Raw genomic sequence first — 13,671 nt, 5'->3', positions numbered from 1 at the left:
GAAATAGTCACCGTGGAAACTTACTTCAGGCTGATAGGGAATTCTTAGAGTGAGCACTAGCACAGTGAGTGGTACTTGAAAGTACCTCACAAATGTCCGGTAGTGAGCAATGGTGAAAGAGAATGTGATTGGCTCAGAAGAAGCCAGGCCTAAGTGTCAGTAGATGTGATTGGTTGATAAAGAAGAGGGCAGGGCAAACCTGGACTGACTCAGTGGTGGTGTTGCTGTCTTGAAAAAAGGTTTTCTGCAACTCTACTTCAAGAAAGTTTAAAAGATTTCACATTGGCACCCAGAGCACAATTTCTGTTCCATTTGAGGTTTTCTCCGTTATTTCATCTACAGACTTTTCTTGCCTTTCTTTAATCTATTAAAAAAAAAATTCTGAAAGGAAAGCACTAAAGAAACCTCTGGATTTGATATGTACACAGCTTCCTGAGTTTTTTTTAAATAAGGAAGTTAATTGTGTAGATTTAAAATGTGTGTGAGGAAAATGTGCTGACGATTGAAGTGAGAAGGGACAGTAGGAAATAATGAAATTTACTTAGTGAGAATGAAGCTCTTACCTATTTGGAGCTATACACTTAGAAGCTTCTGTAGCAAAGCAAAGAGAATAGTTTTCCTTTCCTCTGTCTTCAGAAGCAGCACAGCGTGTTGATGTCGGTGATTGCTGGTGAGGCGGTGACAGCTCTGAGGGGCCTAGATGACAAACAGGTGTTGCAGCAGTGCATGGCCACACTCCAGGAGCTGTTCAAGGAACAGGTCTGAGAAAATCTTTGAAAGGAGAAAAACTAAGTCTGGGGTCATAGTTCAGTGCCATGGGTTCAATCACTAGCCCCACCCCAAAGAAAGCAAGAAAAAGAGGAAGGGAGGGAGGGAGGGGATGGGGGGAAGGAAGGAAAAGGAAGAAAGAATGAAAAAAGAAACTTAAAGTGCTCTCTAGAGAGAGTCAGAGACTGGAAGGGGATAGGTAGTGTAATGGTTATGCAGAGACTCTCATGCCTGAGGCTCTTTAAGTCCCAGGTTCAATCCCCTACACCACCATAAACCAGAGCAGAGCAGTGCTCTGGTAAAAAAATAAAATAAAATCTTAGAGATTCAGGGACCAATAATAAACATTATTCCAGAGAAGGAAGGGAACCATGTAGTGGACCATGTTGCTTTCCACTTCTTCCACTGAGGGTCTCAGTTGATTTGCAAGGGGTTCCCCAACAGAGTATCACAGACTGGGTGATTTGTTTACTTAATATTTATTTTCATAAAGAGACAGTCTAGCATATATGATGCTGACGATTTCCAACAGGAACATGTGGGACCTTGCGCATGTGTATCTGGCTTACTACTGCTTCACTATCTCCCCAGTCCAGACTGAGTACTTAACACAGCTGAAATTCATCTTTTTTTTTTTTTTTCTTTTCTTCAGTTTCAGAGGCCAGATGTTCAAAGATTAAGGCTTCAGCATGCCAGGGTGTCTTTTTTTGTTTGTTTTATTTTCGTGAGATGACTTACAGATGGCTGTTTTCTCCCTGTGTCTCCACTCTTCCTATTTATGTTTTCTATTCCTGATCTCCTCTTCTTATAAAGACATCAGTCCTACTGGATAAGGCCCGCCCCATGGCTTGATTTTGATTTAGTTAATGCTCTAAAGGCCCAGTCTCTCAAGAACCATTCTGAAGTGCTGGAAATTAGGGCTTCAATATTTGCATTTTGGGTTAACAGTGTATCCCATAATAATACCACATACCTCGTTTATTAGTTTCCCCACTCCTTTCTTTTTCCACATATATACCTTCATTACTTCCTAAGGATGTAGTTTCCTACAGATTTTTTATTTACTCAAACCCTAGTGAATTTTACCAATTTTGCTTTTAATAGATTTCTAGAATTTTCTTGTATTTCACATAGGCAAATAGTTTTTCCTTTTTTGTATCAGAGTACTGCACTGCTCAGCTCTGACTTGTGATGGTTCTGAAGATTGAACCTGGAACCTGGGGGCCTCAGGCACAAAAGTCCTTTTGCATAACCATCATGCTATCTCCTCAGCTGTATTCTCTATTAATGAGATAGAGGAACTGACTCGAGTATCCAGCATTTGTGGTACCAGGAATCAAACTTGGGACCTTAGGCATGCAAATCCTACACTGTCTACCACTCCCAGGTAGTCTCTTCTGTATCTTTTCTTTGAGGAGCCCAAAGTATTTGCCAATCCACTAAAATCACATAATTGTTAGAGATTTACAAATGATGTGGCTTATATAATTTTCAAATCAAGTAACAAAAACAAATGATTCAAATCTTACATAAATTCTAGAGAAAACCATTCAGGTGCAACTTATTTTAAATGCTTTTTTTTTTTTTGTAGTTATTACTGATGTTGTCTTTGTTGGATAGGATAGAGAGAAATGGAGAGAGGAAGGGAAGACAGAGGGGGAAGAGAAAGATAGACACCTGCAGACCTGAGTCACCGTGAAGTGACTCCCCTGCAGGTGGGGAGCCGGGGGCTCAAACTGGGATCCTTATGCTGGTCCTTGTACTTCGCACCACGTGTGCTTAACCCACTCCACTACCGCCCGACTCCCAATGCTTGTGTTTCTAACAGCAGCCTTCTAGGGGTGAGGCTTTCATTCAGGTTTTCTTTTCTTTCCTTTTTTTTTTTTCAGGAGAGTTGTTTGGAATTTAGCACACATTTTTCACTGAAATATTTGTCCTGGTCCCACTTGTCAGATTACATTATTCAAAACTTATAATGAATTTATATAGCTATTTAACTTACCCTACCCATTTCCACTCTGATCCAAAGTACCCATCACACCTCTTTTCAGCCCACACCAAGTAATGGTAAAAGGAGTGTCTGAACTGTTGGTCATCAGTGGTGGCCCCTGGTATGTGGCACAGAATAAAGTGTGGAAGTGAGGAATTAGTTGTGTGGCTGTAAGTATGGAGGAAAATACTGAGAAATGCCTTTTCCTCCTCCCTCCCATCCTCCTTACCTTTCCCATCCACACACAAGCCACCTTCCACTCTCCTACGGAGGGTCCCTCCTCTTCTTTTTCTATCCCAAGATTTTTATGACAGACCAGAAATCTGTTCAGGCATATGTGGTACTGGGGATCAAGCCTGGGCCTCTTGCCTGCAAGTCTGATATTTTACCTTCTGGGTTAACTTCCCTGGCTACAAGAGAAATGTGTTTCCAGCATGCTACAAAAATTGATGTATAATTTCTAAAAAGAGTATGAGTATGGTATATTCATATTGTGTAAGTTTTTGTATCTTTCTTGACCTTGATTCCCTCTGTCTGACCTAGGAAGTCCCAGACCCTACAAAGTACTTTGTTACCCGGTGGAGCACAGATCCCTGGATCCAAATGGCTTATAGTTTTGTAAAGACAGGTGGGAGTGGAGAGGCCTATGATATCATTGCTGAAGAAATACAGGGAACAGTCTTTTTTGCTGGTGAGGTATGTATCCTTACTCTGAACCCAATTACTTTTATTTGAATTACTTTTTAAAAATCAAAGTAATGGGGATCGGGCAGTGGCGCAGTGGGTTAAGTGCATGTGGTGCAAAGCGCAAGGACAGGCGTAAGGATTCTGGTTCGAGCCCCCGGTTCCCCATCTGCAGGGGGGTCACTTCACAAGCGGTGAAGCAGGTCTGCAGGTGTCTATCTTTCTCTCCCCCCGTCTTCCCATTTCTCTCTGTCCTATACAACAACGAACAACATCAACAATGGCAATAATAATAACCACAACGAGGCTACAAGGGCAACAAAAGGGGGGAAAAATGGCCTCCAGGAGCGGTGGATTCATGGTGCAGGCACCGAGCCCAGAAATAACCCTGGAGGAAAAAAAAAAAATTAAAGTAATGTATGCCCAGTGTAAAAACAAAGCCTAATACTGTCAAAAGTTATAAGATGACAAATAGTAGTCTGTTCTCACTCTGCTCAATCTCCCAAAGCAGCCATTTTAAATTCTTTCCTGCTTTTTTTTCCCCCCTGGAATTTGCTTCATCTATTGAAATGTTTATATTGGCATCCTGATTTAAGTTGACACTATCTACTGATGCCATACTATGTTAAAAAGATTTAGCTTGTTTTATCTGTTCACATTATTCCTATAATATGGTTATATCATAAGGACCTGGGCTCAAGCCTCTGGTCTTCACCTACAGAAGCTTCACAAGTGGTTCTGAAGCAGTGTTCCGAGTGTGTCTGTTTCTCTCTCCCTATCTCTCCTTCCCTCTCAATTTCTGTTTTCTGTGCATGAGAAAAGGGAGTTCCACTGGTAGTGGACCTGTCATAGAACCACCAAGCCCCAATGACAACCCTGGTAGCCATAGATTACATTCATATTGGTATATGACTACTACCATCCAGCTCCAGGACATTTTATTCTGCAAATCTGAACCTATATATCTTGTCTTTTCCTGTACAACTGTAGCCCTACCCTTTAACAACTTTCAGCCTTTACTATTTTTTTGTTTCACCTACTTAGCAAACTTCTAATGGTAGATGAATTGTCACTTTTTGTGCTTGTCTCATTTACCACTGATTTTCACAGCTAGGTTACTTGTCTAATGGAAGAGGATGTATTATTCCAAATTCCAGCACCTGACATGTTTGGTTTTTTTTTTGGCCTCCAGGGTTTATTGCTAGGACTCAGTGCCTGCATTAATAATTCACTGCTCCTGGTGGCCATTTTTCACTTTTAGATAGGACAGAGAGAAATTGTGGGGAGGGGAGGGCGGGGGGGGGGGAAGGGAGAGAGAGAGAAGGTAAGACACCTGCAGACCTGCTTCACTGCTTGCAAAGCGACCCCGCTGCAGCTGGGGGCTCAAACTGGAATCCTCGTGCAACTCCTTACACTTGTACTGTGTGCACGCTTAGCCCAGTGTGCCACCGCCTGGTCCCCCCAACATGTATTTTAACATCATAGAATACTTCTAATAAGTACTACATGTACTGTGGAGGGAATGAATTTTGTGAAGCATGATGAGATAACCAGAAAAGTTGAGGGCTATGTGAGTAGAACATTAATATGAGTATATAATAGTACTGCTGTGTAGGAGAACCAGGAAAAATATTATCTTGTGTGATCTTTTAACTACTGATTTGCTTGTTCTCAAACTGTATATGTATTTTTTATAGGCAACAAACAGGCATTTTCCACAAACTGTTACGGGAGCATATTTGAGTGGTGTTCGAGAAGCAAGCAAGATTGCAGCATTTTAAGTAGAATTTGGACCTAGTTTCCTTCTGGACCATGAATGGGGAAGTTTAAAATAAATGTTCAACACCTCACTTTATAAAATGAAAAACAAACAAAAGCCTCATCAAAAACCTACTCTGGATAGCAAAACCAAAATGCTTCTGAGGAGCTATTCTGAAAGCACTAGCCCCAAGAGCCCTTTTAATAGGCACTTATATTTAATTCATTTTTCAGAGGTTTGACTAATGCTGAGTCTTCTGCATTTCAAAATAAGGCAGAATACAACCTTAAATTAAGACCTTCCTTGAATTTTTTTTCCCCATGGGTGGAGGCTTCCTTTAAATCTAACATCTAGGAGAGGGAGTGCTCAATTTTCATGCACTAAGAAACTCTGTCAAGCAAGAATTGTGTTTTTAAATATATAGCCATGTTTTTTTTTTTCTTCTATGACACTTTATCAGTATCTTTGCCAATGAGCCTTAAGATTTTTATATAGCCCCAAAATTGAGCTTTTACTTAAAAATCTAGATAGAAATCTTTCCTTTTTGGATACAGCACCCAACTCTGAAACTTCTAGACTATTTTATATTACACATTTTGAGTGTTCAAAAAGAAAATTCAGGTATCTTTTGTGACAAAACACTACAGTTGTAAATCCACTGACAAAATAGCAAAAAATTCAATTCCTTTAACAGTAAATTTTATCATTGAGAGGGGGTAGAAATCTAGTGTGGTCATGACACTCATGTGTAGAAAAGGCTATTTCCTTAAAGCCAAGTTTAGATGGATGGCACCTTTCAATAGCCTTAATTTTGGCAGTCACTATAAAAAAAATTGTCAGATAATCTAATAGAAACCTCTCCACACTGCCTTTTTAAAAATAATGGATTCAATGTGTAGGAATTTATTGTTTGTTTACAGTATTCCATAGGCAGGTCCACTGGAAAACTGCAGAAGAAAATGTCGTATCCTGGTAAATAATCAGACAAAATAACTGGACATCATATAAGCCGTAACTTAAAAGCCTGATAACAGTGCAGAAATTTATTTCACTCATGAAGTCATTAAATAACTAATGGTTTCAGGGTCTTCTGAATGTTTATCATGTCAAGAAACCCAATTTTACAGTTTAAGAATATGGATAATTTAAGTGATTTTGTTTTAAGTCTTTTGAATAACTTATTCAATTATATTAGTCTGCTTATAAACAGGATTCAAACTGACTTGTCACTTTCAAACTATTAGGTATCTTGAAAACTTAAGTTTATAAAATAGGAACAGTATTTTACCAAAGAATATGGTGAACTTTAGACAGAATTCAGACATATTTCTCTCCCCCATCGAAATATTGAACAAAATGAACAAAAGCAAGCAGTTGTTAGTGTCTGTATAACAGGAAAGTACTGACATTTAGGTTATAATGAGACTCATTGGTAGTTACTGGGAAGTATTCTGCTTTAAAGTGCTAATGCATTAAGATGTTAAAGAATAGCATGTACTGAGTGATAAATACCAAAAAAAAAAAAGTTTGAAATGGTTCACAGTAAATTATTACTTTTGTTTCCAGGCACTTAAACTTGTAGTATGCTTACAAGTAAATGGAAAAAAAAAAACCTAGGGCATATGTGTATTTTTTAAAGACCCTCATTTCCTGTCCTTATTTTCATTTTCCATTTGGTTCTTTAAGAGACTGTGGTACTTTTACTTTGAATATGTTTTCCAGTTTGAAGATTTTGTAATTGAGTAACAGTAAATACTTTTAACTAAGTGAACAGCTGGTTGTGTAAAACTGCTTAATAAAAACACGTTTTTCAAGTGCCCTGTTGAACAGACTTGTTTTGTATTTTGTGTTGCCAGTTTGATTCTAGTTTCTCATACCATGTGGTGTACGTGGTATACCACTGAACTACAACACCAGCCAAAACTATTAAAAAAAAAGAGAACTAGACATCACTTTGGTATATGCAATGCCAGGGATACAACCCAGGTACTCAAGATCCCATGTTGCAATTCTTCTTCTTCTAGCGTTTGCCCTTCTTCCGTAGCCAGTTAATGGCTTTGAAAGTGACTGGGATCCATGTGGATTCAGTCGGCTAGGAAGGATCGTCAATTTCCCCCAACATGGATACCCATGTTGCAATGATCTTCATTAAGAGCTCTTCACTAAGATCTCACTTCCAAATTTATAACTTTTAGGTCTTAAGTATATCAAATACATAATTACAGGCAATTTTTAACACCCAAGTGTTAACTTCAAGTGTTTCAAGAGTTTTTGAACAGAAATTTCTTTGCAGTATATTTACTCAAAGTATCAATGAAAGCGTTAGGGCCGGGTGGTGGTGCATCCTGTTTGAGAGCACATATTACAGTGCATATAAGGTCCTGGGTTCAAGCCCATGGTGCCCACCTGTAGGAGAAAGTGTCTTAAGTGGTGAAGCAGTGCTTTAGGTCTCTCTCCCTAACTCTGTTGTCCCTCTTGTCTGTAGCTAAAGTATATAAAATGTTATTAATGAAAAGCAATCCTAACTGCATAGGCTTTCAAGCTAGCTCCACTTAAAATTCCCTGCTTTGAAATCCTCATAATGGGTGGAAATGCAATAGAAATCTGAAATATGTTAAGCCATCAAATGACACCAGATAATTGATTTTTAAATTTTTATTGACAAGGTCTGTTAGAACAAATATATTTAAAAATCAAAGCCCAATCCATAGATCTTGTTTATTCTATTTGCATTAATTTCTTTATAACCTTATGTAACAAGTGGAATCTGTGCAAGTACCTGTTAATAGTCAACATATATATCATTTTAATATATTTCTGTACTTTGACACAAAGATACTGTAAATGCTCAATTGGTTTATCAAAAGCCTATTTTTTCTCATAAGCAGTAAATTTTACCTTAAATTCAGAATTAATAAACTCATTTAAGATAGTCAATTTAAGACAAATTAGTCTCATTCAAGAGTAGATCACCTAGAATCTTAACTGACCAAAGTTTAAAATCTAACAGCCCTGATTCTACAAATGTTAAATTTCCTTAGTATTAAGAGGATATGACCACTCTTAAAAAGTCCTTTGTTAGAGATAGCCACTATTGCCTACATACTGTCACCACCAGGCATCACACCTGGTACTTTTATCATAATTATCTAAGGTGGCCAGGTTTCCTATAAGTATCATTTTATATGGGCACAAGTAGTTAATAAAAATCAATTCACTTACTTTAAGCCAAATGTTTCTGTATTTAAACTTAGTCTTTCCCAAATTTTAAGTTTTGATTTTGGTTTGTCTGTAATATAAAATCTATCTATAGACACAGAGTTAACACTAAAGTACATAGATGACACTTTCAAGGCAAAGCAGAAAAAGTTTCTATTCAGTATTTTCTTCACTGAATATTGACATTTACTGCTCTATTATACCATCTGGCTGAACACTGACATTTATTTCATGGTTTATTTAACTGTAAAGATAATCTACCTATGAGTTTTAAAATGGGTCTCCACAAAAGAAATTAAAAAAAAATATATACAACAAAATTTTTTTTAAAAAAATACAAAAATAACATCTGTCATTTTTGTCATGCTGACAATCTGACATATATATATACATGCAGGAGAAAAGTTCCATTATAGTCTTCTGGACAGCTGAAGCTTGTATATTTTAATATAATGAACACACAGACACTGAATTTCACACTTACTCATGTGTATTCAAAATATTTCATATACTAAATACTACATTTATCTCTGCATGTATAAATGTCAGTTATAATAGTTTTTGTTCTACTTGATTAAAAGTATATCAGAAGCTAATACTATGCATACTAAAAACTACAACAGTTCAAGAATCATTGACTATATATAAAGAAATCCAAAATGTACAAAATACAACTATAAAAGCAAGGAATAATCACTGCCATGCAAAAATTTAAACTTAAAAGCTGCACAGAAATGCAATTTAAAATCAGCAAACTCAAACTTACTAGTACTCAAGATAAAAAGTCTGTGATAAGATGTACCAACACAATGCTTGCAAGGATTTAGAAAAGGAAATACATTCTCTTTGCTGGTATAAATCAGATCTTTAAATCCATGGGAACAAGTCATCTGTCTCCTCTACTTTTCAAGATATCAGCTGTAAGGAAAGAGAAACGTTACTTTCTCACATCTAGTACAAAACTAAATATAAGCTATAAAATCTTATTTCAGTTTTCAATTGTTACTTTAATACAGTAGCCTTGAGAAATCAGCTGGAATTGATAAAAACTATAGCCATTGTTGATCTTTTCTTTTCTCTTGCCTTTGATTACTGGATAGGAAATGAGATGCCCAGCTACTCACATAATCTGGTAGCCCTTAATCTGAAGTCAGGTGGTTGTCACTAATGTTCAAACTTTGTATTTATATTCTAAAATGAGAATAGAAAAAAAAACTTTCCCTATCTATTTTGAGGTATTTTAAGGATTAAATGTGAGAAAAATTTCTTGAAATACATGCAGTATTTTACACACATATCTTTACATGCTCTAAGTGATCAAAGGTGAAAAACGGGCAGATATATTTACCTCTTTAACTGTTGTTTTTATGAAATCTTTTCTTTCAGTTAAATCATAAGCAGGATAACTTTCATATACCTATAGTGAAAAGAAATGTTAAAAAGATCTTCAAAATCCAATATTCTTTATTTTTAGATAGAGCAAAGTACAGTTGCATGTACATTCTAAGTCTGTTTTACAATGCACAGCACTACGGCAAAAGCACATTTTTATATTGTACACAGAGTAGAAAAACAGAATGCAAATAACCACAATGTTTTAGAAACTAGAACTATTATCTACATTAACAAATATAGGTGAGGGAAACATGTATACAGATCTTAAGTAGACAAGTTCTTTACTGGTTGTATGTCAGTTTTTTTTTTTTGAGAAAGCCTTTTCAACTTTCTCTAATAGATTGCCTAGCACTACTTAACTTGAACTGTATGGACTTTTCATTCCCTACTCCACTACTTCCTTCTTCAGTTAAACTACACAAAAATCTAGGTGGTTTTTAAAAGATCTCTACTCAAAATTTCCCTTACTACAATTCCTCCTCCCTGGGGCCTGGCACACCTGGTTGAGCACACACATTAGCATGACAAGGATCAGCCTCCCACATTCTCCACCTGCAAAAGGAAAGGCTGTACAAGCTGTGAAGCAGATCTCCATGTGTCTCTCTCTTCCCTACCCCCCAACTTCTCATTGTCCCATCTAAAAACAAAGACAAAATAGCCACCAAATGCAATGGATTCCTGAGGTGCAGGCACCAAACCCCAGCAACAACCCTGGTGGTAGAACAAAATAACAAACCCACACTCCCTTTAAAGCTGCTGCTTGACTTTACAATGACTTCTAGTCCTGACTTTTTATATGTTCACAACCTAAAAGCACCCAGGCTCATCTTAATCCTCAAGTATCATTCAAGATTACAACCTTATTCTATGAAGAATCATACAACAAATAGTTTTAGATTCTCTAGTAACATGGACTTTGTCACTACTACTCAACTATGTCACTAAAGAATAAAGATCAGATAAAACTTAAAACAGGTGTTGCTGTCACAATAAATTATTTTTAAAGACAGTTGTTGAATGGATTTGGCCCACAGACTGAAGTTAGCCAGCATCTGTATAACATAGTCACTTAAATTACTCTAGTTGTTAGGACGCTTAATCTGCAAACTCCAACTTTAGGGTTAAGCCTAAATGTTAAACTCCACTGAGAAAATAGTAATCTTGAAAAGATTGGTCCTACTTTAAGTTAATGGCATTTAACATCAATGGTTTCTCATCAATCACCATTATTTCTAATAATTTCTAATGAGATCCTCATTGCATCAGTCAAATGTCCTCACCTTATGGAAGTGTTCCACACTCTTATCCTCAGAAATTCATTACTGCAAATAACTCCCACATTCTGGAGTATCCCTTCCAAATATGTATCCAGAATTTTCTTCACCTCTGTAGCGAACCATCCTACTACTCTATAGGTTCTCTTCCTTTCATAGCACAGTCCATTAGTCTAAGGATGTGATTCTCTACCTGATCTTGAAAAATATTTTCAGGGGCCGTGTAGTGGCATACCTGGTAGAGGGCACATATTACAGTGTACAAGGACCTGGTCCCACTTAATGGGGAAAGCTTCACAAGTGCCACTCTGGCACATGGGGAGCCCAGTGACTGAACTAGGTAGTCTTGGGCATACAAAACCAATGTTCCCCAGGTAAGCCATTTTATCAGTTCAACTCCATTTTCTTAAACTGGTACTATCCTTTCAGGAAAAGGGTTCTTACTCTCTCTCTCTCTCTGGTTTTCTTCAAGTGTCTACTCTTCATAATTACAGAAACTATTTCCGAACTCTTTAATGTTAATGGAGCTCCAGAACTGTTCTTTGCTACTCTCATTTTATATTCTCTGGGCTACTTTAGCTATAACTCTGGTTTTAACTTCCAGAATATCTAGGTTACTCTTCTAACATGGAGACATACAATTTCTCCTACTTCAAACAATTCATCTCAGATGTCCATCATTTCCTCAGAGTATTCCTTTCATTCTACTCCCTAGTATGATCAGTGCACCCAAGCCCTTACTCTCACACTGTAGTAACCCTTGAGTGAGCTTTGATTTCTGACACAAATTGTGGCAGCCTTGTAACTTTAATTATAGCAATTTCTTGCCTTTCATCTCATTCTTTACCTTTTTTTCCCTTTTGGCTAGAGATAAGAGAAACAGAGGTGAGGGAAAGACAGGAGACACACCTGCATGCTCTTCCGCATGACAACGTGAATGCTCAATAAGGTGCACCACTGCCCAGCCTCCTAGAATGGAATCTACAAAATCATACTCAAGACTAGATCATTTAAATTTCCTGAGAAGTGGTGACTTAGATACACCATTTATGAGAATGAAAACACCTCTGGGATGTTATAATTTTACAAAAAGTGTTAAAAATTACACAAGTTGTGAGCTAAGAATTTAATCCATGAATTTCATTTACCATAGTTAATGGTGAAAAATTGGCAGCTCATGTGACTTTTTTTTTAAAAAAATCAACTGATCTAAATAAAAATTATTTAGAAAATTAAAGATTATAAGTTTCTTTGTGAACTGGAATGAATACAGTTATTCACTGTGTGTATGGCCTGGGAACTGACATAGTAGGTAAAGAAACTCAAATATGAGGTTCCTGAGTTGAATTATTGGCTTTGCATATCCAAGAGTAATGTTCTGGTTCTCTTTCTCTCATGTTAATACATAAATATTAAACAAAAATTATCTAGAATGTATATTCTTAAATTATTTATAAAATAATTATCAGGGCAGAAATTTTATTTTATTTAATGTGGTATCATATTATGACATGTTCATACTATAGTTTAACAAATATTTGCTCACTGAATGAATGCTTTTAAGAATCTAGCTTTGGGGGGCAGGTGGTGATGCACTTGGTTAAGTACACACATTGCAGTATGCAAGGAACCAGATTCTTCAAGCTCCTGGTCCCCCCCTGCAGGGGGGAAGCTTCAGGAGTGGGGAAGCAGTACTGCAGGTATCTCTCTCTCTCTCTCTTCCCCTATCTCCCTCTCACCTCAATTTCTGTCTCTATCCAATCACCATCATTATCATCTAGCTTTGGATTGATGGATGAGTGAAAAGATTTCTTCAAATGGAAACAAACCATCTAAGCATTTATTGAATTACCTCTTTGCAAATCTGCTTCATTGTGACTTCTTCCAAATTAGCATTGGTTAGTAATTTCTTTATTGTTTCCTTTAACTCTTCATCTGTAGGAGGCTTCTTCAGTTTTTTAATTAAAGGTTCATCATCTGAACTATCCTCAGATTCACTTTCTAAAATATAGATATGACAAGTGAATAAAAAAGTTCCTACATTGTAAATTATCACTTAAGCAGTATTATTATTTCTTTAGTTTTTTTATAGACTTATATAGGTTACTATAAAAACATGCAATTAAATTTGTCTCAATTTTGAAAAATTTTAAGTGGTAAAAAACAGACATACTCCCTTCCCTTATGGTCTTTGATGTTTACTTATTTCCCATATACATTTTTAAACTGTTGCAGCATATACCTTGCATCTTGAAATGTGTTGTGTTTCATTTCTAACATACCTTTCTTGGAACTGTTTTGGTTCTTTTTGGTGGTGCTGCTGTCTGCCTTCTTAACATTAGCAGTTTTTACAGATTTTTTACTTTTAGGAGTAGTTTTCTGTTTAGGCTTCTCCTTTTTCGATGTCTTTTTGGGTGGCTATTAGGAAGAAAAGCACAACACATACACGGATGAGACTCACTGCCTCCATTACCCCTCAGTAACATTAAAGAAACTAGTGTATTCAGTATTACTAATGAAAAATCATTGCTAATAATCAAATTTTTAAAAAATATTTATTCCCTTTTTGTTGCCCTTGTTTT

The 13,671-nt window shown here is 36.7% G+C and overlaps 2 protein-coding genes across 5 annotated transcripts in view; one reads left to right on the top strand and one right to left on the bottom strand.

Moving 5' to 3' along the window:
- KDM1B (lysine demethylase 1B) overlaps positions 1-7,028 on the top strand; it is a 45,923-nt gene extending 38,895 nt beyond the window's left edge. For both annotated transcript variants that reach the window (XM_016195296.2, XM_016195297.2), the window contains exons 19-21: positions 637-759; positions 3,302-3,454; positions 5,140-7,028. In XM_016195296.2, the coding sequence (XP_016050782.1) occupies positions 637-759; positions 3,302-3,454; positions 5,140-5,223 (360 nt within the window). In that variant the 3' untranslated portion in view covers positions 5,224-7,028. The remainder of the gene's footprint in view (positions 1-636; positions 760-3,301; positions 3,455-5,139) is intronic.
- An 813-nt stretch (positions 7,029-7,841) lies between these two features.
- DEK (DEK proto-oncogene) overlaps positions 7,842-13,671 on the bottom strand; it is a 31,176-nt gene continuing 25,346 nt past the window's right edge. The window contains exons 8-11 of one of the 3 annotated variants that reach the window (XM_016195299.2): positions 13,372-13,507; positions 12,942-13,090; positions 9,769-9,837; positions 7,842-9,338 (exon numbers count right to left, since the gene is read on the bottom strand). In XM_016195299.2, the coding sequence (XP_016050785.1) occupies positions 9,327-9,338; positions 9,769-9,837; positions 12,942-13,090; positions 13,372-13,507 (366 nt within the window). In that variant the 3' untranslated portion in view covers positions 7,842-9,326. Of the gene's footprint in view, positions 9,339-9,362; positions 9,612-9,768; positions 9,838-12,941; positions 13,091-13,371; positions 13,508-13,671 lie in introns of those variants that run through there. The other 2 variants (XM_016195298.2, XM_060189322.1) reach the window with 2 other exon arrangements.

The sequence above is a fragment of the Erinaceus europaeus genome, chromosome 4, assembly GCF_950295315.1.
Source record: "Erinaceus europaeus chromosome 4, mEriEur2.1, whole genome shotgun sequence".
Lineage (NCBI taxonomy): Eukaryota > Metazoa > Chordata > Mammalia > Eulipotyphla > Erinaceidae > Erinaceus > Erinaceus europaeus.
Note: the sequence above shows the minus strand (reverse complement) of the source record. Positions and strands in the feature narration are given on the sequence as shown.